The sequence below is a fragment of the Hyaena hyaena genome, unplaced genomic scaffold (assembly GCF_003009895.1).
Source record: "Hyaena hyaena isolate Hyena2069 unplaced genomic scaffold, ASM300989v1 scaffold_10, whole genome shotgun sequence".
NCBI lineage: Eukaryota > Metazoa > Chordata > Mammalia > Carnivora > Hyaenidae > Hyaena > Hyaena hyaena.
Genome location: NW_024080642.1, coordinates 3,718,379 through 3,742,240, shown reverse-complemented (window position 1 = coordinate 3,742,240; position 23,862 = coordinate 3,718,379). Strand labels below are relative to the sequence as shown.

Genomic DNA, 23,862 nt, shown 5'->3' with positions numbered 1-23,862 from the left:
GTTTTTGTCAGCATTCAAGAGTCTCTCATGGTTTGCCTCTCTCCCTTTCCCCCACCATTTCCCCCCTTCTTCTCCCGATTGGTCCTCTGTTAAGTTCCTCCTAGTCCTCCTATACGTGCACACATATGATATTTGTCCTGGTAAGAAGAAGGTTTCTGTTTTAAGTTGTTGTTTTGCCTGCTTCAGATTCTGTATCCCCTCTCTGTCTTACCCTCCCCTGCTTACGCTGTCTCTCTCTCTCTCAGAAATAAGTAAAAACATTTAAAAAAATTTAAAAATTAAGTTGTTGATGTTTTAATGAGAGAATTAAGTTCGGGGAAAGGAGCCAACGGGAAGGTGAAGACAGAGGGAAAAAAGGAGTGGATAGAATAGCATTCCAAAGAAGAGGGCCTGTGAGTACCTGGAAGTTCAGGAAATCATGAACCCCCAAAGAACCGCTGATAAGTTTTCTCCTTTATCCTTAGGCTGATCCAGAGCCCCCCGCAGTGAGCACAGCCTGTGCTCCTGCCCACGAATACCCTCCGCCCACTGACAGCACCTCCTTGGGAAACATCTTGACAGCAATGGCCTATGAAGGTTAAAGGCCCTGGAATTGAAGGGTGGGAAAGTTGTGACCTTGCCCCTGATATCTTCAGTTGCTAAAGATGCCCACCAACAGACTTCTCTCTCCCTGGCTTCTGTTATGACAGACCCTTGACTGGGTCACCAGAGGGGCCTTCTACTTGGGTTGGTTTTTGTTTTAGAGCCAGAAGCAGCTCCTGTGCCCTTGCTTGGAAGTGACAAGAGTGCTTTCACCAGAGTAGCATCCATGGTTTCCCTTCAGCCTACAGGTTAGGATGGGCTCCTGGGATCCTGCCTCATTTCCAGATCTGGTACTAATGATAAAGACTAAAGCAGTCAGAGGTGCTTTGCTCTAAAAACCTCAATTTTACGTGGGCTCATTTTATTTCTGCCTTTTGGGATCTGCAGTATTCCGGACATTCAGATCCTATGGGTGGGGAACATGGATAAGAGTTGTGGCAATGATGGCCACACGCACTTCTTCCTTCCAGAGCCAAAGAGCTCTATCTCCAGCTAGGACTTGCTCTTTCAGAGACCCCGGGCATGGAGAAGAGCCTGGCAAACATGGGTACAGTGACTCTGGAGCTGCAAAGCCTGTGTTCCCTGCTTCAGGAGTCTAAAGAAGAAGCCATCAGGGCTCTGCAGCGAAGGATGTGAGTGGAGGGCAGTCTTGATTAGAGAGGACAGGTCAAGCGAGACAGGTCAAGGGCCCAGCCAGCGCCTGAGAGGACAGAAATAATGCCGAATTCTTCCCTCCCCTAGTTGTGATCTGCAGGCTAGGCTACAGGCCCAGGAAGAACAGCATCAGGAAGCCCAGAAGGCAAAGGAAGCAGACATAGAGAAGCTGAACCAGGCCTTGTGCGTGCGCTACAAGGTGAAGGAGGGGCCTGAAAGTGGGGCGACGCAGAACTGGGGCAGCTCTGCTGGCCCACTGGGAGCCATGGTCTCTTCAGAAATCTGGGTGGTGGGGATTTTCCAACCATTGCCCTAGTTTTGCCCTTCCTGGGGTCAGACATTTCACATGTTTGGGAATTCGCTGTGGGCTGACCCATCTGCCAGGCTGACCTAGAAGTCAGGAACTCTGGCAGATCTCTCTCAACTCTGAAATGTGCCTGCTTACCATAGCCCTGGAGGAAGAACTGGGATGTTATCAGTTGGTATTACTGGAGCTGAACCTGGGTCCTATCTCCAGGCGAGGGCTGCAAGGAAGCCAGCTCTTCCAGTACTTCTTTCCTCCCTTTCCCTGCACAGAATGAAAAGGAGCTCCAGGAAGTGATACAACAGCAGAACGAGAAGATCCTAGAGCAGATAGACAAGAGTGGCGAGCTCATAGTACGTTCAGGGTGATGCCCGGCCATCTATCTTCTGTGTCACTGATAGCTAGAATCTCAAACATGAGCATTGGGTCCCCCCTCCAATCTCCCCCTCCAGTGTGTGGAACCCTTGTTCACCACAGGGGATGAAAAGGATAGAGAGGCCTTTTGAGGGCACTGGGTACCTCTCCCTTCTCCTCCCCAGAGCCTTAGAGAGGAGGTCACCCAGCTCACCCGCTCACTTCGGCGTGCGGAGACAGAGACCAAGGTGCTACAAGAGACCCTAGCAGGTCAGCTGAACCCCGACTGTCAGCCGATGGCCACTAACTGGGTCCAGGAGAAGGTGTGGCTCTCCCAAGAGGTAAGAGGTAACGCGGAGTTAACAAAGGAGCTGGGCAGCTGGAGGGATCCCTAGGCTGTGCCTCTGCTGATCTGGACACATCTATAGGTGGACAAGCTGAGGGTGATGTTCCTGGAGATGAAAAATGAGAAGGCAAAACTCATGGTCAAGTTCCAGAGCCATGTAAGAATTCCCATGCCATTCCAGGGCTATTTCCCACTGCTACTAGCAAGTGCTCTGCCAGATTTTCCTGGTCCCACAAGCTATGCTGTTCTTCTGAGTATGAGGACTTAACGCAACCTATTTGCTTTCTAGAGAAACATCCTAGAGGAGAATCTTCGGCGCTCTGACAAGGAATTAAAGAAACTAGATGACATCGTCCAGCATATCTATGGGGTAAAGGAGGGAGGGAGTTGATGCTAAAGGAGCTACAGCTGCTGGCACGAGGCTTGGCCCCGGGAAGTACTGCTGAGCATTGATTTGGTCCCCAGCCAGGGCTGAGCACTGGGCCTGCCTCACTGCTGCAGCCTTCCCTGTGATTTCTGCTTCCTCCCCTCTGACTCAGTTAGTGCTCCCTGGGGCCGAGAGCCTTGGACTTGTGGCCCTGAGCTGCCTTTTCTGTTTCCCTTTTCAGACTCTGCTGTCCATCCCAGAGGTCGTGAGGGGTTGCAAGGAGCTACAGGGATTGCTGGAGTTTCTGAGCTAAGACAATGAAAGCTCGGATCTGTTCTACCCCTTTTTACCTGCTATACTCCCTTACCCCAACATCAGGACCAACTGGCATAGAGCTAGCTATGTTTAATGCTATTTAAATAAAGTATATTTAATGTATTTCTTAATTGAGGTTCACTCAGTTCTTATTTTTGGGGTATGGGAGGTGGATGAGATCAAAGAAGCTTGCTGGCCCTCCTCCCCTGCGCACCCTCCCCACCACGCTCTGGCTGCTTCCAGAGCCAAAGTTGGCTGCCCCTCCTCCCTTTCTTGCTTCCTCAATATTCTGGGCACTTGGACTGCTTGTTCCCTGGCTCGTAGCCTGGGGGCGGGACAGAGGAGGATTCATTCTCTTACCTTCTCCATCCCACTCTAGGCTAGGTCTTGGTAAATAAGGGGATGAGGACAGAAAACTCAGTTCCTACTCCCTGTGCTGGACTGCCACCCTTTGTCGGTGCCACCTTACCCCACCAGTTGTGACTGGTTAGGTGACTCTCCTTCACCAGACCAGGCCCAATTCCCAGCATCCAGCACAGTGCGCGGCACACGGTAAAGGCGATTGTGGCAGAAATGAGGGCAAGGCCGTTTCTTGCCCCTGCGGCCCTATTGGCAGGGCTCCACGAGGTGGGAGAGGACAACCGCCTCTGAGAACCTGGCCGGCTAGTCACTCCACCTTGTGGCCCCGCCTCTGTGGGCGTGGCCTTGCTGCGACACCAGTCGGGGGAGGGGGCGTGGCTATAGCGGGGAGGTGCCCGCCCCTCGGGGGTGTCACGTAGCTCTGCGGCATCCGCAGCCTCATTTACAGGAGCCGGAGCTGGAGCCACAGCTGTCGCCGACCTTAATCCGCGTGTTCCTGTGGCTGCCGCTGCTAACTCGCTGTGCACAGGTGAGGCCGGGACGAGGCGGGAGCATCTCCGCTTCCTCTCTCTGATTCTTCCTTCTGTCACCCTTGCCCTGCTCCCAAAGGTGCCTGATGTGCCTTCTCAGCTCTCTCCTTACATCCTCTCTCCTTTCTGTCCACCTGGAACCCTGTGGTTCAGCCTCGTCCACAACACCCCTTCCTCTCAGCTCTCGGGTCCGGGCCCGGATGCAGGTCTTCTAATACCGAGTCTTCCTCTGCCTACTGGATTTTTTCCCTGGGGTCCGCCTCTCCCACCCAGCCCAGTTTCATCGCAGCCTGCTCCCTGTCCTAGGCTAAGTTCCCCGTCCCGCTGTCTTGCCTTCTCTGGCCTGGTTTCGTTAGCCTGTCTCCCTATCCCCTCCCCACAGGTCTCCCCCCCTGCTCCTGCGTCTCTCCCTCCCTTTCTCAGGCCCTCTACTCACTCCTTTCAACCCTGATCCTCGGCTCCCGTCTGGCTGCAAAGGCGGTCAGGTTTGAGCTATGGAAAAGAAGCGGTAACAGAAGCCTATGTGGCACAAAAAAGTGCCACTCCTGCTCCCCACTTGTCCCCCACTTTTTGCTCCAGAAGATGAGGGAAGAGGAGTGATAGGTACTTTTGCCTCATTCTGAAGCCTTGGAAGTAAGTGCGCTTTTCCCTAGGGATCCTGCTAAGGACGATCAAGGGCAACTGGAAAGGCCGGGGCCCATGCCCTGCCTGAAGGAGCCAAATTCAGCGAAAGAAGGACCGGATCTTCGTTTGGGCAGTAGTTTCACAAGAAGACCTGTAGCGTCAGGGCTGCTCACCTCCCTGCCCCCACCTTGCATCTTTCCCCAGGGCTGGGAAGGGTGCCCACCAGTGACAAAAGGAGATGTGGGAACTGGGGCCCTAAGCCTGCTAGCTGTCAGAGGGATTGGTGTCACTGTGTTGCCCAGGACCTATGCCAAGGACTACCGCCTTGTTCCCAGCTTCCATGCTCGTTGGGAGGTGGGGGTGGGGGCGGAGGCCATTTGGCCCATATGGCCAAGAGAGGAGGTGGAAGGTCGGGTCCAGCTTTTCTTTCTTGTCTCAATTCTGCAGAGCTGTCGCCATGCCCCACTCATACCCAGCCCTCTCTGCTGAGCAGAAAAAGGAGTTGTCTGACATTGCCCTCCGGATTGTGGCCCCAGGCAAAGGCATTCTGGCCGCTGATGAGTCTGTAGGTAGGTGAGGGCCTGTGACTAGGTGGTGTAGAGGCGGCCAGAGAGCCCTGGGGGTGAGCTTGCTACCCCTCCTGTGTTTGCCCCCAGGAAGCATGGCCAAGCGGCTGAGCCAAATTGGAGTGGAGAACACAGAAGAAAACCGCCGGCTGTACCGCCAGGTCCTGTTCAGTGCTGATGACCGTGTGAAGAAGTGCATTGGAGGGGTCATCTTCTTCCACGAGACACTCTACCAGAAAGATGACAGCGGTGTTCCCTTCGTTCGCACCATCCAGGATAAGGGCATTGTCGTGGGCATCAAGGTGCAGCCACTGGCCCTCCATGGGGGGCTGAATGTGGACATAGGTGTGTGTGAGAGAGGGGACAAGGGGAATCTGCCCGGGTTCAGCCTTCTGCCTGTGTTTCCCCTACAGGTTGACAAGGGTGTAGTTCCTCTGGCCGGGACCGATGGAGAAACCACCACGCAAGGTATAGGATGGGTGGGCTTCAGGACCACAGGGCCGTTGGGTGGTGGATGCTGGCCCAGAGGGGGGCAGAGTGATGAGGCTGGCACTGTGCCTGCAGGGCTGGACGGGCTCTCGGAACGCTGTGCCCAGTACAAGAAGGATGGAGCCGACTTTGCCAAGTGGCGCTGCGTGCTGAAAATCAGTGAGCGCACACCCTCAGCACTTGCCATTCTGGAGAATGCCAACGTGCTGGCCCGCTATGCCAGCATCTGCCAGCAGGTGTGTGTATGTGTGAGGGGGTCGGATGGGTGCCCTGTGCCAGGTGTGGAGAGGGTTACCAGGGCTTTCTCCCCTCCTACCTGCTGCCCCTCCCAAGTCATTCCACTCTTACCTGCAGAACGGCATTGTGCCTATTGTGGAACCGGAGATCCTGCCTGATGGAGACCATGACCTCAAACGCTGTCAGTATGTTACGGAGAAGGTGAGTCCACACCTGGGCACAGACACGTACCGCAGGGACAGCCTGAAAGGAGAGCCGCTTCCCCGTAGGCCCTGGCTCAGATGCAGGCACTTTCCCCAAGCCCTCTTTTACTTCATCCAGGAACATACCTGTGAGTTTGAGCCTGTACTGCCCCTCCCAGTCATGCCCACTTTCCCCTCAACAGGGGGCATTGAGCAGGTGTCCAGAACCTTAGTAAACCTCTGGTCCCCAGGTCTTGGCTGCCGTGTACAAGGCCCTGAGTGACCATCACGTGTACCTCGAAGGGACTCTGCTCAAGCCCAACATGGTGACCCCTGGCCATGCCTGTCCCATTAAATACAGCCCAGAGGAGATCGCCATGGCAACGGTCACTGCCCTGCGTCGCACTGTGCCCCCGGCTGTCCCAGGTACCACCGTGCTGTCTACTCCGTTCCTATCCCTAAGGCCCATCCTCAGGGTGTTGCGGCCTTCATGGGTCCTGTATCCTGGAAAAATAGAGTTGACCAGTTTGTCATCGCTTCTCTACCCTAGGAGTGACCTTCCTGTCTGGCGGTCAGAGTGAAGAGGAAGCGTCACTCAACCTCAATGCTATCAACCGCTGCCCCCTTCCTCGGCCCTGGGCCCTCACCTTCTCCTATGGGCGTGCCCTGCAGGCCTCTGCCCTCAGTGCCTGGCGAGGGGAACAGGACAATGCCGGGGCTGCCACTGAGGAGTTCATCAAGCGGGCCGAGGTTGGGAGCTGGAGGCGGTGATTCGGGGAGAGGGGCACAGCTAGGCAGGGGACAGCGTTCAGGGGTCTCAGCCTGGGCAGGGTTTGGCACCTGTGGGCTGGGTCAGCCTGTTCACTCCCCGCCCTCACCCCCCCCCCCCCACTTTTGCAGGTGAATGGGCTTGCGGCCCAGGGCAAGTATGAAGGCAGTGGAGAAGATGGCGGAGCAGCTGCCCAATCCCTCTACATCGCCAACCATGCCTACTGAATACCCATTCCATGTCACAGCCCATGGCATGGCCGCCTGCACCCAGTTTCACCTATAGTAATGGCTAGCACCAAATAGCCGCTCAGAGCAGACGTGACTCCATCCAGCACTGAGTGATCTTCCTTTTTTACCCTTCCTTCCCCTCTCCCATTGCTGCCACCTGGGACCATTAGATGGATGGGGTGCCCCTCATGACTGAGGGCAGAAGTTGCTAGAAGTCAGAGCAGGATGCTTCTGTTTCCCCCTGCCTCTGCTAGCCCCCACAATTCCCCCCACGATGTGGTAGTTTCTCCTTGAGCTTTCCTTGCCTGTCCTGTCTCCTGGGAGCAGAGGACAGGACACCAGACATGACTCACACCTTGGGTACATACCACCTAGCAAATAAATGGTAGCAAAACATGCTACTTTGTCTGTCTGTTTTACCCGTCAGATGCCCACTTCTCAGTTTCTGATTCCCGCTGACTGTCTGGGCCCTGTGGAGGTGGGGAGTGTAGGTTTTGAGTTGCAGTGGGCTGGAAGTGCCGAGGGGAGGGGCACACCCAGTCACCATCCCCAGCTCAAGCTCTTGATGGTTCATGTCCAAAGCTGGAGGGCTGCAGGTCTTTCAGGGACCGCCACATCGGAGGCACTGGGCTGCGTCCGAAGGGTGGAGTAAGGCGAGACTCGTGCAATTCCTTTTTTTTTTTTTTAAAACAATTTTTTTTAATGTTTTATTTATTTCTGAGAGAGAGAGAGAGAGACAGCGTGAGCAGGGGAAGGTCAGAGAAAGAGGGAGAGACAGAATCTGAAGCAGGCTCCAGGCTCTGAGCTGGCAGTCAGCACAGAGCCCGACGTGGGGCTCGAACCCACGAACCATGAGATCATGACCTGAGCCGAAGTCGGACACTTAACCGACTGAGCCACCCAGGCGCCCCGACTCGTGCAATTCCTGAAGGCAGCTTTTGCGCGTGGCCCAAAACTGGGCTAAGGGGGATGGGAGTCCCTCACTTCTCCTGTGTAGCTGAGCCCTGCTGGGGCTTGAGACATTCGGAAAAGCCCCAAGGCTCAGGACTGCCAGACGGTACCTGGGAGGTTGCCAAGGGCCATTACTGCCCGTTCCCGTTTGGGGTACATGAGGGCACAGAGAAGGCCAATTTGAGGGTCTGGGCAAGGGAAGACCTGGTGAGGTTTAGCGCTAAACTTTGACCACTTGGCTAGAGTTTGCACGGCCGGCGGTACATCAAGCACCTGGGGCTGTCTGAAGGGATGACAAGTTGAAAGAACTTGCCAGGTGTGTTCTGTGCGAACTGGGCGGGCCATGCTCTGTGTAAAGTGCACAATCAATGCTCCACCCGTAGGCCCGGTGTGACCCAACCTTATATTAACAAAAATAGCTAACAGTTATATAGCACTTTCTATGTGCTCCTGCCAGGACCTATTCTAATCACTTTACATTTACTAACTCATTTACTGCAACACTGTATGAAGTAGATACTATTACTATCCCTATTTTAATGAGGAAACAGGCACAGAGGGGTTAGTTAGTTAACTTCTCAAGGTGGGGTGATAAAGTCAGGATTTAAACCCAAGAGATCAGGATCCAGAGTCTGTGCTCATGAGTTTTCGAGAATTTTAAGTGAAGTATTCAGACTTTTACAACTTGGAAATGAACTCAAATGAATTAAAAAAGAAAAAAAAAAGACTGAACGAGCCAAATATGCTAAAAAGGTACTACTAGCTTGCTGTCTCCATATTTGAAGCCTGAGGAGAGAGTGCCCAGAAGAGGGGCTCTCTGATACGGAGGATCCAGTTATCCTGACAGGTGATATTTGGGTGCATTCCGTGCCGGGTTCTTTACACGAATGACCTCATTTTATTTTTTTTAAGTAATCTCTACACCCAACGTGGGGCTCGAACTCAGGACCCCAAGATCAAGACTCACCTGCTCTACCGACTGGGCCAGCCAAGCGCCCTTGAATGACCTCGTTTTAGTAAATATCTCCATTTTCCAGAAGAGAAAACTGAGACTTAGAGCTGCCCGTGATCGCCCAACTAGTATTTAACGCCGGCAGAGTTTGCTCTCTTGACCCCTGGGGCTAGACGTGTGTTCCACAAGGAAACGGGGTACTAACGAACAATCCCCCTGCAGCACAGAAACCACACAGCCCGTCCGCGGGCCCTTGGCGCCCGGGAAAATTCCTTTCAAACTCGCGGCCAGCCTCCTCGCGGACCCCGCCCACCCTCTACCTCTCTCTCGCCGGCGCGCCTGCAGTACCGCTTGCGATTGGCTACGACCTCTGCCGTGGTTCCGCCCCCTCGTCGCGGGTTTCCGATTGGGGGAGGCTTTGCGCAGCTCCGCCCCTCGGCGGCTCGAGCAACTGGACGCAAGCATGGCGGCTCCCGGGGCCGCAGCTACAGACCTAGGTGCGGTGGCTTTCGGGTGGGACCTACGACGCATGGATTGCGAGCGAGGAGTGCGGGCTTGGGGACTGTGGTGTGCCGGCGGTCCCGCGGACTGGGGGGCGGGGGTCGTTGCAGACGGGATCCCTTCAGACGGGCGCGGGCCCCTGGCACAGGGATCCCTATGAAGGCGGGCGGAGAGCCTCTGAGTGAGTGAGGGTTGCTGGGGCTCGTCCGCGTCAGGTGTGGGGCGGGCACCCAGGCCCACTTCCAGCGCCTCAAGTCGGTACCTCCGTGCCCCCAGAGGTGGTCCGAGGCAAGCGGGCCGCTCTCTTCTTCGCTGCTGTGGCCATCGTGCTCGGGTTGCCGCTCTGGTGGAAGACGACGGAGACCTACCGGGCCCCGTTGCCTTACTCCGAGATCAGTGGGCTGGACGCCCTGCAGGTGAGACCTCAGTGGGAGAAGGCCTAGGGACAGCCCACTGGCAAGGTGGAGACTCAGCCGATGGCCCTGATGCTCCTTCCTCTAGCTGCGGCTCATGGTGCCCGTCACTGTCGTGTTTACCCGAGAGTCAGTGCCGTTGGACGACCAGGAGAAGCTGCCCTTCACCGTTGTGCATGAGAGAGAGATCCCTCTGAAATGTGAGTTCCCGGGGAGTCAAGGCTGCCTGTCTGGTCTGAGCTCAGTCCAGAGATGGGTTAGGTTGGAGGAGCGTGGGTGTCCCTTAAAGGTAGTTAAACATTTCTTAAAAGCCCTCTCTGAATGAACAGTGTGGTTGGTTAGAAGAAAAGCAACTTTAAATACAGTGTTCAGTGTTAGGGCGGCAATTTCATTCATAAAACATCTAGGTTACCTGATGAGAAGCGATTGATGCTCATTGGAAGATAGGAGAGGAGGTGCGTTGGAGTAGAAAGAACGCAGGGTTTGGAATCAAGTTGGGAGTTGTGTACAGCCCTTACTCACTTTGACATGGAACACTTTGCTGAGTGTTAGGCACTTTGCAGTACCAGGAATTTGGGGGTAAATAAGGAATTGATTGATAATGGTTTCGAGAAATTCCAAGTCCAGTCGGGGAGAAAGACACTTAGAGAAAGAAATCACAGTGGGTTATGTAAGAAACAGAGACGGCATGTAAGAAAGAGCCTTTAACTGCCTGGGAGGAAAGAAAGGCCGAGAAGGTTTTGAGGATGCCATTTTTAAGTCAGATTTTTAAAGGATGTGATGGAATTCAGGGTAAACAGGGAAGGAGGAAGGGAACCGCTGGAGCCAGATATAGCAATGGGTAATGTTAGTTGTTCATCATATGCCATAAACTAGGTGTAGCACTTTCCATGTGTTGCCTCATTGAATCCTCTCTAACATTATGATCTCCATTCTATAAATGAAAACAACAACAACAGAGTTAGAGATTTTAAATTGTTCATGACCACCCAGCTAGTTAGTAAGAGGTGGCGCTGTATTTAAATCCAGTCCTGACTGGGGCGCCTGGGTGGCTTAGTCGGTTAAGCGTCCGACTTTCGCTTAGGTCATGATCTCATGGTTCGTGGGTTCGAGCCCCGCGTCGGGCTCTGTGCTGACTGCCAGCTCAGAGCCTGGAGCCTGTTTCAGAGTCTGTGACTCCCTCTCTCTCTGACCCTCCCCTGCTCACGCTGTCTCTCTCTCTCCTAGAAATAAATAAAACATTTAAAAAAAAAGTAATAAAATAAATCCAGTCCTGACTGATTCCAGAGTTCTGGCTTTTTCTTTAAAAAAAATTTTTTTTTAACGTTTATTTATTTTTGAGAGACAGAGAGAGACAGCCTGAGCAGGGGAGAGGCAGAGAGAGAGGGTCCAGAGTTCTGGCTTTTAACCAACAACCTATACGGCCGCCTGTGCAGAAGCAGGGACGGGTGAATCAGCATGTTGGGGGATCTGCGCGCAGTTTTACTCTTCTGGAATGTGAGGTGAAAGATTCTGAGCGACTGGATGTGTAGGCTGAGCCCAGACCGTGAAGTGCCTGTGTGCCATTTACTTCCTAGCCTTTGAACCTTGGTCCCACGTGTTTCTTAAAAAATCCTATTTCATAGGGCTCAGCCTAATGTGAACACGCATACTTTTTGTTTCTCAACACTAGGATTGGATCACACCTCCCGTGTTAGTTTGCAGCTTTGATTGTTGTCAGTTTGTCATGGACTTACTCGTATTTAGTGACATGGTATTCAATAATATGGACATATTGTGGAGGTAGTGGAGTGGAGTGGCCAAGAGTTTGGAATTTGGCGTAAGAGAGCTGGATTAAAGCCTTGGTTCTGCCACTTATGTGTGCGAATTTGGGTGAGGTTGTTAACCTCTCTGCATCTTGGTTTTCTTGTCTGTCAATAGGAATAGTAATAAGTTGGCTCATTTATTCAACCAATATATTTTTTAATTAAAAAATTGTTTTTAATGTTTTTTTATTTTTGAGAGAGAGAGAGAGCATGAGCAGAGGAGGGGCAGAGAGAGAGGGAGACACAGAACTCCAGGCAGGCTCCAGGCTCTGAGCTGTCAGCACAGAGCCCACCGTGGGGCTTAAACTCACAGAGCTCGGGATCATGACCTGAGCCGAAGTCAGAGGCTTAACCAACTGAGCCACCCAGGTGCTCCTCAACCAATATTTTTTATTGAGTGCCAGTATCAGACACTGTTGTATTTGCTAGAGATACAGCAAACAAAATAGACAAAATACATTGAACAAAATAGACTAAAAAAAAAGAAGAGGAGAACAGACAGGAAGATAAACACATGTATGTCACATGGTGGGGGTGCACCTGGCTGGCTCAGTCAGTGGAGTCTGCAACTCCTGATCTCGGGGTTGTGGGTTCAAGCCCCACATTGGGTATAGAGATTAATTAAAAAAATAAAATCTTTAATAAATAAATAAATATATGTATGTATGTATGTTAGAAGGTGACAGGAGAAAAATAGTTCAGGCCAGGGGGATAGGGAGGTTTTCTTGGGGAATAAGGAGGTCATTGCCATTTTAGAGACAGCAGGCGGCTAGGGACAGCATCATTTGAAAACAGGACTTTCGAGTAAAGACGCAAAGGGGTAAAGCAGTAAACTGTGTAGATACCTGGGAGAAGAGCATTTCTGGCAGAGGAAGAAGCAAGTATAGGGTCCTGGGGTAGGAGCAGAAGTGCCTTTGCTGAACAGTGAGAATCCCATTGTGGGGAGAGTGAGGTGAATGAAGGAAAGAGTAAGAGGAAATGACGTGAAACCAGAGCAGTGGACAGGGGGCGAGGCTCACATACAGCTTTTATTCTAGATGAGAAGGAAGCCCTTGAAAGATTTTTTTTTGTTTTTAAACTACCGTATCACACCTAACCAAGTCCATGGTAATTCCTTAATATCACCTAATTTCTAGTCTATATTCAGATTTCCCCAGTTATCTCAAAGGTGTCCTCTTGATTTTTGTTTGTTTGAGAGAGAGAGAGCGTGAGTGTGAGTGGGGGAGGGTCAGAGAGAGAGAGGGAGAGAGAATCCCAAGCAGGCTCCACACCATCAGTGCGGAGCCTGATGCAGGGCTTGATCCCATGAACCGTTGAGATCATGACCTGAGTCGAAACCAAGAGTCAGACGCTTAACTGACTGAGGCCCCCAGGTGCCCCAATACATTTTTATTTAAGTAATTTTACATGTGGGTCCTTCCACTGCTGCAGCTGATGACTACAGTTCCCTCCAAAGCCAGAATCATAATCTTCGAAATAACCCTTTTCTTTCTTTCTTTATTATTTTTTAAAGTTTATTTTTACTTACTTTGAGAAAGATACAGAGAGCAAGCGGGGAAAGGGCAGAGAGAGGACACAGAATCCCAAGCAGGCTCCATGCCATCAGCACAGAGCCCGATGTGGGGGCTCAAACATGCCAACTGTGAGATCATGACCTGAGCTGAAATCAAGAGTCGGACGCTTAACTGACTGAGCCACCCAGGCGCCCCCAAAATAATCCTTTTAAAAAGAACTTTCGTTTAACCCACAGTTGTCACTGTCAGTCAGTCTGGTTCAGTGGAGATCAAAGAAGCCCCCCCAACCCCATCGCGATATACTTCTTTTCTTGATTTGTTGGAGAAACCAGACCACTTGTTTTATAGAACCTCTCCCATTCTGGATTTGGCAGATTGCTTCCTCCTAGTTTCATTCCTCTATTATCCATATTTCTTGTAAACTGGTGGTCAGATTGGGAGATTTGATCAAAAACCGTTCACTTTTTAAGGTAAAAATACTTCGTAATTAGTGTGGTATGCTTCATGTCGTGTTATATCAGGAAGCATAGAATGGCTGGGGTTTTTTTTCACTTTAGGTGATACAAAGATAATTTTATTTACTTTTTTAAGATTTTATTTTTAAATAGTCTGTGCACCCAACATAGGGCTCAAACTCACAACCCCGAGATCAAGAGTCTCATGCTCTATCAACTGAGCCAGCCAGGCATCCCAAAATGGCAAATTTTAAATTCTGTAATTGCTCCTATATATATATGACTTGGAATTCTTCTATAACAAAGAACTTTCACAAGAAGTTGTAGGTTCAACTTCTCAGGTTCCACGGGGCAAAAAAATCCCTATGGGATTGCCTTGTGGGTACAGAATGACTTGAGGGGAATTGACCTCCTTAGAATATTTAGTCTTTCCATCGAAGAACTTTTTCCAATTTCATTCAGATCTTCTTTTAAGTCCTTCAGTACAGTCCTGGGAGTTTTTCTTAGAGTTTTGTACATTTCTTCCTGGGTATTTGTATGTTCTTTATTATGATGAGGATTGGCATTAAAAAAAACTTGCTTCTCATATTGGATGTTGCTGGTATTTCTCAGAAAGCTATTGATTCTTGTGTGTATCTAGTCATAGGACCGAATTGTCACCAGTTCTAATAGTTTTTTTCAGTTGGTTTTCTTTGATTTTCTGGGAAAATAATTACACTATTTCAAAAAGTGGCCATTTTGTTCTTTCTTTCAAATATTCATGTTTCATGTCTCTTTCTTCACTTACTGCATTGAAAGTCAGGAACTTCAGAAAGAACAATGCTGAATAATAGAGGAAGTAGCCGGCATCTTCATTTTATGAATAATTTTAATGGAACTACTTTAGTGTTTGTCATTAAGGGTGCATCTTTATCAAGAATGTTCATTGGGGCACCTGAGTGGTTAGGCGTGAGATTCTTGATTTGGGCTCAGGTCATGATCTCACAGTTTGTGAGATCAGGCCCTGCATTGAGTACCACATTAGGCTCTGTCCTGCCATCATGAAGACTGCTTGAGATTCCCTCTCTCTGTCTCTCTGTCTCTCTCTGTCTCTCTCTGTCTCTCTGCCCTGCCCTGCCCTTGCTTATGTGCATGCATGCACGGTTGTACGTTCACTCTCTATCTGAAAAAAATTTGAATTGATTACCTTATTTTGAGGCACCTGTTGAAGTGATCATATGGTTTGGGTCCTTTCACCTACTAATTAAATCCAATGATTTAATATCATTAGAATTGGCTGTAGCCTCTTGGACTTTCTCTGCAAACAATATTCTTGATGTCCTGAGACACTGGACAGTGTTAGGGCTGGAAACGTGGGCAGAGGTCTGTATTTAGTCTTCTTATCTTTTTTTTTTTTTTAAATTTTTAAATGTTTATTTCATCTTGAGAGAGACAGAGAGTGCGTGGCCGGAGGGGGGGGGGGTGCAGAGAGAGAGGGAGACACAGATCCGAAGCAGGCTCCAGGCTCTGAGCTGTCAGCACAGAGCCCCACGTGGGGCTCGAACTCATGAACCGTGAGATCATGACCTGAGCCGAAGTTGGACGCTTAACGAGCTGAGCCACCCAGGTACCCCTTAGTCTTCTCATCTTCTTCCTTTTCCTCTCAGACAAAATGAAAATCAAGTGTCGTTTCCAGAAGGCCTATCGGAGGGCCGTGGACCATGAGGAAGAGGCCCTGTCACTGGGCAGTATGCAAGGTACCGGAAGGAGCGATCATACTAGTTTCACACGAAGCCCTCTGTTTTCTTCTGATCTCTAAGTGTGTAGTTTCCGTACCGTGTCCTAACTTCAGAATCTCCCTGGGAAGGCTGGGAATGAGATCTTGTGTGTTTCAGCTGGGCCACTGGGGGCCAGCCCTGACCATAATGTCAGCCAGGTGTGAGTGGGAGGTGGAGCTGGGCTGAGGCACTGTGTGGGGGCCAGAGGGATAGGGCGAGGTGGTTTTGCCCCTGGTGCACCTTCTGCTCTTGTCCCCAGAGGCAGAAGCCATGTTAGCTGAGCCACAGGAGCAAGCAGAGGGCTCCCTCACTGTGTACGTGATCCCTGAACACTCCTCACTTCTGCCCCAGGTAGGGTGAGCAGGGAGGCTACGGCCTTGCCTTATCCCGCCCCCTTGTCCTCTCCTGGGTCACCTCCTTCCTGCTGTAGCTCCGCCCGTTTCTTGCGTTTGCTACAGAAAACTCTTTTCCAAATATTTTTTTAAAAGCATGCAAACGAATTGTTTTCATTGACTCTAGGTCTTTCTGATTCCAAGAGTTCTGTATGGTTAAAGCTCCAATGACCATTTAAAGTGGAAAAAAATCAGGATTAAAAAAAAAAGAAGCTTGGTTTGAATGGATCATGGTGGTAAAATGGGCGACACATCGGCCTTTTCACTCTATGAGCAAGAGGCTCAGTGGGAGCTATGCCATGTACTGTTTTCTTTTAAAATTTATGATGAAGTGTTTTAATTAATTAATTTATTTTAGACCACATGAGTGGGTGAGAGGGGCAAAGGGGGAGAGGCAGAGAGAGAGGGAAACGGAGAGGGAGGGAGGGAGGGAGGGAGAGAGAGAGAGAGAGAGAGAGAGAAAGAAAATCTCCAGCAGGCACCATGGGGCTCGATCCCACAATCCTTGGATCATGACCTGGGCCAAAATTAAGAGTTAGACACTCAGCCGACTGAGACATCCAGGTGCCCATGAAATATTTAAGTCTTATCAAAAGATGAAGGAAAAATTTTAATGAACCCACCCTTAGCTTGCAAACTACAGTCTAGTAATGGCTGAGCCCCGTGTATTTCCATGGTGATACCCCCCTCCCTCTCGGTCCAGGTTGACCAACCATATTTTGTGTGTCATTTTCTTACTTTTCTTTCAAGTTTTATCACATATATTATATCTCTGTGAACAATGTATTTTATAAACGTTTGAGCTTTATAACAACACAGCACATGTTGCACATGTTCTTCTGTAACTTTTGTTTCATTCAACATTTGTGTTTGAGAGAATCATCCATGATGATCAAGGTGTAGTAGAATCTAATGTGTTCTTTTTTAAGATGTTTCATTGTATAAACACATCACAGTTTACCCATTCTGTTGCTGATGGGCATTTGGATTGTCTCCAGTGTTGGACTCTTAGAAGTAACGCTGCCGTGGGGCACCGGGGGGGGGCTCAGTTGGTTAAGCCTCCGACTCTTGATTACGGCTCAGGTCATGATCTTGCGGTTTGTGAGTTCGAGCCCCACACTGGGCTCCGTGCTGACAGCATGGACCCTGCTTGGGATTCTCTCTCTTCCTCTCTCTCCCTCTCTCTCTCTGCCCCTCCCCTGCCTGCTTTCCATCTCTCTCTCTCAAAATAAATAAAAATAAACTTCAAAAAAGAAGAAAGGAAATAATGCTGCTAGGAACATTTCTGTCCTTGCCTTGTCGCCTGGTGCCCTTTATTCATATCGAACTTTCCAGGTGTTTGTTTCTTCTGCTTTCCTTGTTCCGCATGCCATCTCCTAGTTTTCCAGCTTGTGAAGATTTAGCTAATGCCTGGATGTAAGTCTGCAGGAAAGGCAAAGGTCACAGAAATGAATGAAAACAGTCATGCATACGGATTGGCCAGAGATGCTGAGATAGTAGTTCACTGTGAATCCAAAGGGAGCAGTCGGCTTGTTGGTCAGTGGCACCAAGCCAGATTCTCAAGAGACAGGAGCCAGCGCGCTCTTCTGCTTTCTTCCCTGAGCCATGGGCATCCTGTCCCTTGCTGGCCTCTCTCGCAGGACATGATGAGTTACATTGGGCCCCAGAGGACAGCAGTCGTGCGAGGGATAACGCACCGCGAGGCCTTTAGCATCGTCGGCCGTCGGGTAATCCAAGTAGCACAGGCCATGTCTTTGACTGAGGATGTGCTTGCCGCGGCCCTGGCTGACCACCTTCCAGAGGACAAGTGGAGCTCTGATAAGAGGCGGCCTCTCAAGTCCAGCTTGGGTAGGGTGATGGGGCTTTGTCGTGAGAAGGGAGAGGGAAATGAATGGCGTGGGGGTGTTGGGGCAGGAGGGGAATCTGCATGCAGACTCTTTACTCCTTTCTTCTGTGGTTTCACCTCTTAGTTGAAGCACTCACTGTTCCTCACCCCAGTTTTGTCCTCCCTTGGGTTCCACGATGGCCACCAGCCCCACCCTAGGGGAGAAACAAGTCCAGCTCAGCCAGGGGTATGGCTGCCCTTGAGCCACTTAGAAGCCCCTGCCTTCCCTGACCCCTGTTTCTACAGGCTATGAGATCACCTTCAGTTTACTCAACCCAGACCCCAAGTCCCACGACGTCCACTGGGACATCGAGGGGGCCGTCCGGCGCTACGTGCAGCCCTTCCTGAGTGCCCTCAGCGCTGCCGGCAACTTCTCTGTGGACTCTCAGGTGAGACAGGGAGGAAGCTTGAGGGGTCCTTTTCCTTTTCAAAGTCCATCCATATTTACTCTTTCCACGCGTAGCCTATTCTTCCAGCTCTTCAAGCTTGCTGATTTGCTAGGAGTTCCCTGAGTGTATATGTGCTTCTCGTGTCTCCTTTCCCTCTGCTGTGTCCAGCTCAGGGACTTCGGTTGACATTTGTTTAAAAAACGACCTTCCTTATGGCTCCTTCCAGAACTGCATTCACCCATGCTTAAGGAATTTATTTAAAAAAAAAAAAAAACAAAAAAGAACTGGGGCGCCTGGGTGGCTTAGTCGGTTAAGCGTCTGACTTTCGCTTAGGTCATGATCTCGCGGTTCGTGGGTTCGAGCCCCGCGTCGGGCTCTGTGCTGACTGCCAGCTCAGAGCCTGGAGCCTATTTCAGTCTGTGACTCCGTCTCTCTCTGACCCTCCCCTGCTCACGCTCTCTCTCTCTCCTAGAAATAAATAAAACATTTAAAAAAATTTAAAAAAAAAAAAAACTTCCTGAAATATGTTAGTGCAGTAACAGTAAAGACGTGAAGAATGTAGCTTTCTGTATCACACATTGTCCTTTTTTTTTTTTTTTTAATGTTTTATTTATTTCTAGGAGAGAGAGAGAGACAGCGTGAGCAGGGGAGGGTCAGAGAAAGAGGGAGTCACAGACTGAAACAGGCTCCAGGCTCCGAGCTGGCAGTCAGCACAGAGCCCGACGCGGGGCTCGAACCCACGAACCGCGAGATCATGACCTAAGCGAAAGTCGGACGCTTAACCGACTAAGCCACCCAGGCGCCCCTCACATTGTCCTTTTAGGGAAGATGTACGAGAAATTTTTATCAGGTCTTGGTCAGTGGGAGTACTTCTGAATAACTGACTTGAGTTGAGCTTGCAGACACTGAGTTATGCTACTCTTGTTTCCCCTCCCTGTTTAGGCTCTTAGAAAGCCTGGTTAAAAAAAAAAAAAAATGTGGTTTTCATAGCCCAGGTTTAGTGTATTAATTTTACCTCTTGGCTTTATTTTTTTTTTTCTTACACCTGTTTCTCTCAGCCCTGATTTTGTTCCTTCTATTTTGTCCTGTCCTAACTGTATCTTTTTGAAGGCACTTCCAAACTTTTGGGACAGAGTGGAGTACAAATCAGTCAACAATGTAATGTCCTCCTTCTTTGCTTTACAGATTCTTTACTATGCAGTGTTGGGGGTAAACCCTCGCTTCGACCCAGCTTCCTCTAGCTACTACTTGGCCACGCACAGCCTCCCCCATGTCATCAATCCAGTGGAGTCCCGGCTGGGTGAGCTGGGGATGAGGGTCTGTTTGCCAGGCTGCGGAGGGACCCTGAAGCCTCAGTGTGGGGTTGGAGGCTGGCGGTATATGGTTATGGTTCCCAGGTTGGGTGGGGCTGAGGGTATGAAGGAAGTGCGGGGCATTTAGGCTTCCTCCCAACCCCACACTATCATATCCAAAAACGTGTGTTAAACGTGACTCCCACTGCTTTTTATAAACGAAAGGATAGGCTGTGCCTCCCTCTTTGCAAGGCAGCCAGGAAAAATATGGTGACACGTGTAGGAAGGATAATGGCAGAGGTACACAAAGGCAGGCTCTGGATTGATGGTTCTGAGTCAGGTTTGAAATCGGGGTTCCAGTCTTTCGTTTCGGGAGTGGTACCCAGGAAGAGTAAGCGACCTCAAAGTATCATACAGACAAGCCAAAGTCAGTGCGTCACTGGTTGTGGGGTTTCAGGCACCAGGGCTGGGCCAGTGTGGACCAGGGTACGGGAGGGGCTGCGCGTGATTCCTCCCTCGTTCCCTCTACCAGTGCTGAGTGCGGAGATGGAAGGGCATTCTGGACAAGGGAGCTCTGAGCTTAGATGCCGAAGAGTAAAACGGATAGGCATTCAGGAAGCTCCGAGAAGTTTAATGTCGCTGAACTGTGTGAGGGAGGGACTAGGACGAAGCTGGCAGGGCAGGTAGGCACTACATTATAAGGCCTAGGTTCAGTGGCTTGAACTTCTACCTAGCGTGACTGGCTAGTTTTTGAAGGATAGTAAGAGGGAGCCGACATGAAGTCATATGCATACCTGTGTGTAAAATGGGTTGTAGTTTAAGAAACTATTTAAGAAAAAAAAAAATGGGTTGTAGTTCTATGGGTGCGATGTGGCAGTGCCCAAGAACGGTCTGGGCCAGACGACAGGGCCACGGACTCTGCTTCATGTATGTGGCACATCTTGGGAGAATGCTCAGAGGTTTTGATCGCAGAAACCCAGGACTGGAGGGTACTCTGGTGACTCACTCGGGGGAATGGGGCCCAGAGTGAGTGACCAGCAGGTTAGAGGCTGACCTGCAATGAAGACCCAGCTCCAGCGTGTTTTGGTGTTCTGACTTCCCTTCTCTTCGTACCGTAGGATCCAGCGCCGCCTCCCTTTACCCTGTGCTCAACTTTCTGCTCTACGTGCCTGAGCTTGCCCACTCCCCACTGTACATTCAGGACAAGGACGGGGCTCCCGTGGCCACCAACGCCTTCCACAGTCCCCGCTGGGGTGGCATTATGGTAACGGTCACACTCTGCAGCCCCCAAAGCCCCAGATTTAGGACAGACGGATGTTCCCTGAGACTGTTCCTTCTGTCGTGCCTCTAGTGTCCTCCGTGGCGCAGCCCGTGGAGGGGCCGCAGCAAGGAGGTGAGGCTGCTGTGAGCTTGTGGCCCTCCTCCGCCGGCCCCACAGCTTCGTATTTCTGTCAGTGTTTTCTATAATGTGACCCTTTGGCATGCAGCGGTCTGCACTCACTGAGGACTTTTCTGTGTGTCCATCTTAGATCTTGGCCCTTTTAATGGGAGTCTTGCAAGACTGACAACTTCTCCTGTTAGACTGGGAGTTTCTCATAGGTAGGAACTCTTACACTGGAATGAATGTTTTTTACAGGTCTTCTGAGGGGATAATGGAGATAATTTATGAAAAGCTCCTAATAGCATGTGTTCCAGAATTAGTAGCTATGCCATCAGGTCTGTAATTTCTAAAGAGCACAGACTGTGTCTTCCTTTTCTCTCATGGCCTTCAGGCCACATTCTTCCATGGTTCTTCTAGGCCACGTTCACGGCTCTGGCGTGGTGCTGAGGCAGCCTTGTTTCCCCTCGCAGGTGTACAACGTGGACCCCAAAGCCTACAATGCCTCGAAGCTGCCGGTGAGGGTTGAAGTGGATATGGTGCGGGTGATGGAGGTGTTCCTGGCTCAGTTGCGGTGAGTTCCTGGCTGATCTACCTGGGGGCGTGGCCGCTGACTCTGACCCCAGTCTCCGGAGCTGACCAGAATGGACTCTCACCTGGCAGGGATAGCCTTGGCTGGGCCTAGAGCCCCAGAGAAACCAAGAGACGTTTCTAAGGGTCATTTTATCCTTCTCGTAGGAAGGACTAGTTGCTGACAAAAACCGTTTTAAGAAAAACGGGCTCCTGGGACACCTCGGTGGCTCAGTCGGTTAAGTGTCTGACTCTTGTTTTCGGTTCAGGTCATGGTCTTGGTTCATGGGATCTAGCCCTGTGTCGGGCTCTGTGCTAATAACAGCATGGAGCCTGCTTGGGATTCTCTCTCTCCCCCTCGCTCTGCCCCTCCCCCATGTGTGTCCTCTTTCTCTCTCAAAGTAGAAAAATAAACTTAGAAAAAAGAAAGGCAGACTCTTGAATGTCAGGTCCATAGGGTGTAATTCAGGGTACTTAAGAAAACAGCTGTTAGTTCTCGTGGTAACTGATAGGCTGATAGTGGCTGCCAGATGCCCTTGGCTGAGGATTCTAAGGCTGTATCTGGGATCATCGGGAAAGAGGATTCTGGTTGATTAGCAGTGTCTGCCCTGGGTGCAGGATTGGAGAGGGACACACAGCCTTCTCAGAAGCGGTCCTGGATCATCCCTTAACTAAAGGCTCAGTGGTCCCGTTTGTCCAAAGAGAGGGTAGACAGGGTGAGGGGGTTAAACTGGGTTGGTGTCATCTGAAATATTGTAGCCTTTTTTCAAACAAGATCTTGGAAATCGAATCCAGAAACAGGTGAAAGCAAAAACACAGGTTTTAAAAGGGGGCTTGCGGCTCTAATTGCTGAGTGTTGCCGCTCACTCCTTGAGACCCTGAGGCACTTCCTGCGGCTCCCGTGGTTCTGGGTAAGATGGAAAATCGTAGTCACCATTCGAGGAAGCGTAGCCACCTTCTCCTCTCGGTCCCTTTGACCTTACTTTCCTCTTCCTACAGGCTGCTCTTTGGGATTGCTCAGCCCCAGTTGCCTCTGAAATGCCTGTTTTCAGGGCCTAAGAGTGAAGGGCTAACGACCTGGGAGCTTGACCGGCTGCTCTGGGCTCGGTCAGTGGAGAACCTGGCCACCGCCACCACCACTCTCACTTCCCTGGCCCAGCTTCTGGGCAAGATCAGCAACATTGTCATCAAGGACGACGTGGCATCTGAGGTGAGCGGGCGCGGGATGGATTCTGTGGTGTAACTGGAGGACCAGCGAGGACCAGGGTGGGGTGAAGCCAGAGAGCCAGGTGAGGTCCAGTGTGTGTGGGCATCCCATCCTCCAGTGCCCCTGGCTTCCTCTAGAGGGCAGTGCTGGCCCCCCAGCAAGCCTCCAGATGGGGTGTGAGATTTGAAGCAGGCGCTAAGAAAATATACCATAGCCCTTTTATTACCGCTCTCCATATCCTGGGCCAACTCCAGGCAACCTGCCTGGTAGATGGAAGACACAGTAAGGCCCATCCTTCCTCCCACCCCAACACCTTACTGATGCCTGGGACTTAACGGTAATCCCCTGCCCCCTTCCTAGGTGTACAGGGCTGTAGCTGCAGTCCAGAAGGCGGCAGAAGAGTTGGCCTCTGGGCACCTGGCCTCTGCCTTCACCGCAAGCCAGGAGGCTGTGACGTCCTCGGAGCGTGCCTTTTTTGATCCCTCGCTCCTCCACCTCCTCTATTTCCCTGACGACCAGAAGTTTGCCATCTACATCCCGCTCTTCCTGCCTATGGCTGTGCCCATCCTCCTGTCCCTGGTCAAGATCTTTCTGGAAACCCGCAAGTCCTGGAAAAAGCCTGAGAAGATAGACTGAGCAGGACAGTGTCGCAGTAGGAAAGCTTCCTTTCTGGCCACCGTGGGAGGTGTTAGATTGAGAGGCACATAAATGGGGCCTGCCACGAAGGACTTGGCTCCAGTAACCAAAGTGTAAACACTCCAAGCAGGGTTATCTTTTCTTCCCTTCCCATTCCTCTGGCTCAGGCTCTCCCCACCCTTTGTGCCCTCTACCTCCCTCCAGAAGACACATCATTGGGGCCTGGTTATCTGGCTTGAACTTGAAGGCCCTTTCCTGTCTCCCCCTGTGCTTCTGTCCTGTTCCTTGAAGTCCTCCTGCACTCACGGGGAGCATTAGGGGAAAGCCCTGGGTTGGATTCTAGCCTCCGCTCCTCCATGCTTCTCTCTAGCCCCTCAGGGGCTAGCACTGCTCTCATGGAAGGAGCCAGGTCACCTCTGGGGCCTTCTTTTTCCTTCCCTCCTGGCTGGCTGTGCCGATGGAGGGAAGCCTGATGCTATGCGTGTGGCCGAATTTCCCTTCACTCTCTTACAGAGGTGGCTTGGTGCAGCGGGAACGTTCCAGATTGGGATCAAGCATGCCTGAATTCCTTCTGCCCTTATCATCTGGGGAGCATTGAATAAGCCACTTAATCTCCCTGAGCCTCAGTTTTTCATTTGTTAAAATAGCACTAATGATAGCTTGCTTACAAGGTGGTTATGAGGATTAAGTGTGATAAGCATATGAAAGCGTCTGGCATATTTTAGGCCCTCAATAAACATTGGTTGAATGTGAATTGGAATGATACAAAGTATGAGCATAATCTTTCATCCTTCCTTTGTGTCTAAGTCATGGTTTCCTAGTAGCTGTTTTCCTGGGCTCACAGGTCCACCTTACT

At 50.8% G+C, this 23,862-nt stretch overlaps 3 protein-coding genes and 1 long non-coding RNA gene across 10 annotated transcripts in view; 3 read left to right on the top strand and 1 right to left on the bottom strand.

The window, feature by feature from the left end:
- The window catches only part of SPAG5 (sperm associated antigen 5), a 21,123-nt gene extending 18,070 nt beyond the window's left edge, over positions 1-3,053 (top strand). For all 4 annotated transcript variants that reach the window (XM_039252442.1, XM_039252448.1, XM_039252433.1 and 1 more), the window contains 9 exons: positions 465-576; positions 744-830; positions 1,094-1,214; positions 1,324-1,435; positions 1,813-1,893; positions 2,080-2,235; positions 2,323-2,397; positions 2,530-2,610; positions 2,849-3,053. In XM_039252442.1, the coding sequence (XP_039108373.1) occupies positions 465-576; positions 744-830; positions 1,094-1,214; positions 1,324-1,435; positions 1,813-1,893; positions 2,080-2,235; positions 2,323-2,397; positions 2,530-2,610; positions 2,849-2,920 (897 nt within the window). In that variant the 3' untranslated portion in view covers positions 2,921-3,053. The remainder of the gene's footprint in view (positions 1-464; positions 577-743; positions 831-1,093; positions 1,215-1,323; positions 1,436-1,812; positions 1,894-2,079; positions 2,236-2,322; positions 2,398-2,529; positions 2,611-2,848) is intronic.
- LOC120245419 overlaps positions 1-3,480 on the bottom strand; it is a 5,756-nt gene extending 2,276 nt beyond the window's left edge. The window contains exons 1-4 of one of the 3 annotated variants that reach the window (XR_005531784.1): positions 3,392-3,480; positions 2,109-2,346; positions 1,682-1,804; positions 508-586 (exon numbers count right to left, since the gene is read on the bottom strand). This is a non-coding gene — a long non-coding RNA (uncharacterized LOC120245419). The other 2 variants (XR_005531777.1, XR_005531782.1) reach the window with 2 other exon arrangements.
- Positions 3,481-3,703: 223 nt separating this feature from the next.
- ALDOC (aldolase, fructose-bisphosphate C) lies at positions 3,704-7,307 on the top strand. Its single transcript, XM_039252473.1, has 9 exons — positions 3,704-3,811; positions 4,884-5,005; positions 5,093-5,304; positions 5,416-5,470; positions 5,567-5,727; positions 5,846-5,929; positions 6,162-6,336; positions 6,461-6,660; positions 6,811-7,307. The coding sequence occupies exons 2-9, from the start codon at positions 4,894-4,896 to the stop codon at positions 6,904-6,906; spliced, it is 1,095 nt and encodes a 364-aa protein (XP_039108404.1). The 5' UTR covers positions 3,704-3,811; positions 4,884-4,893; the 3' UTR covers positions 6,907-7,307.
- Positions 7,308-9,250: 1,943 nt separating this feature from the next.
- Positions 9,251-23,766, top strand: PIGS (phosphatidylinositol glycan anchor biosynthesis class S). Of its 2 annotated transcripts, none has more exons than XM_039253939.1 (12): positions 9,251-9,309; positions 9,590-9,729; positions 9,815-9,926; positions 15,147-15,236; positions 15,517-15,608; positions 17,290-17,497; positions 17,781-17,923; positions 19,109-19,223; positions 20,334-20,479; positions 21,067-21,167; positions 22,163-22,373; positions 22,731-23,766. In XM_039253939.1, exons 1-12 carry the CDS (start codon positions 9,276-9,278, stop codon positions 23,004-23,006), a joined length of 1,668 nt encoding a protein of 555 aa, XP_039109870.1. In that variant the 5' UTR covers positions 9,251-9,275; the 3' UTR covers positions 23,007-23,766. The 2 variants fall into 2 exon arrangements, with proteins under 2 accessions (XP_039109870.1, XP_039109871.1); XM_039253940.1 differs by lacking the exon at positions 9,251-9,309 and adding an exon at positions 9,359-9,494.
- The last annotated feature ends 96 nt before the right edge of the window (positions 23,767-23,862 follow it).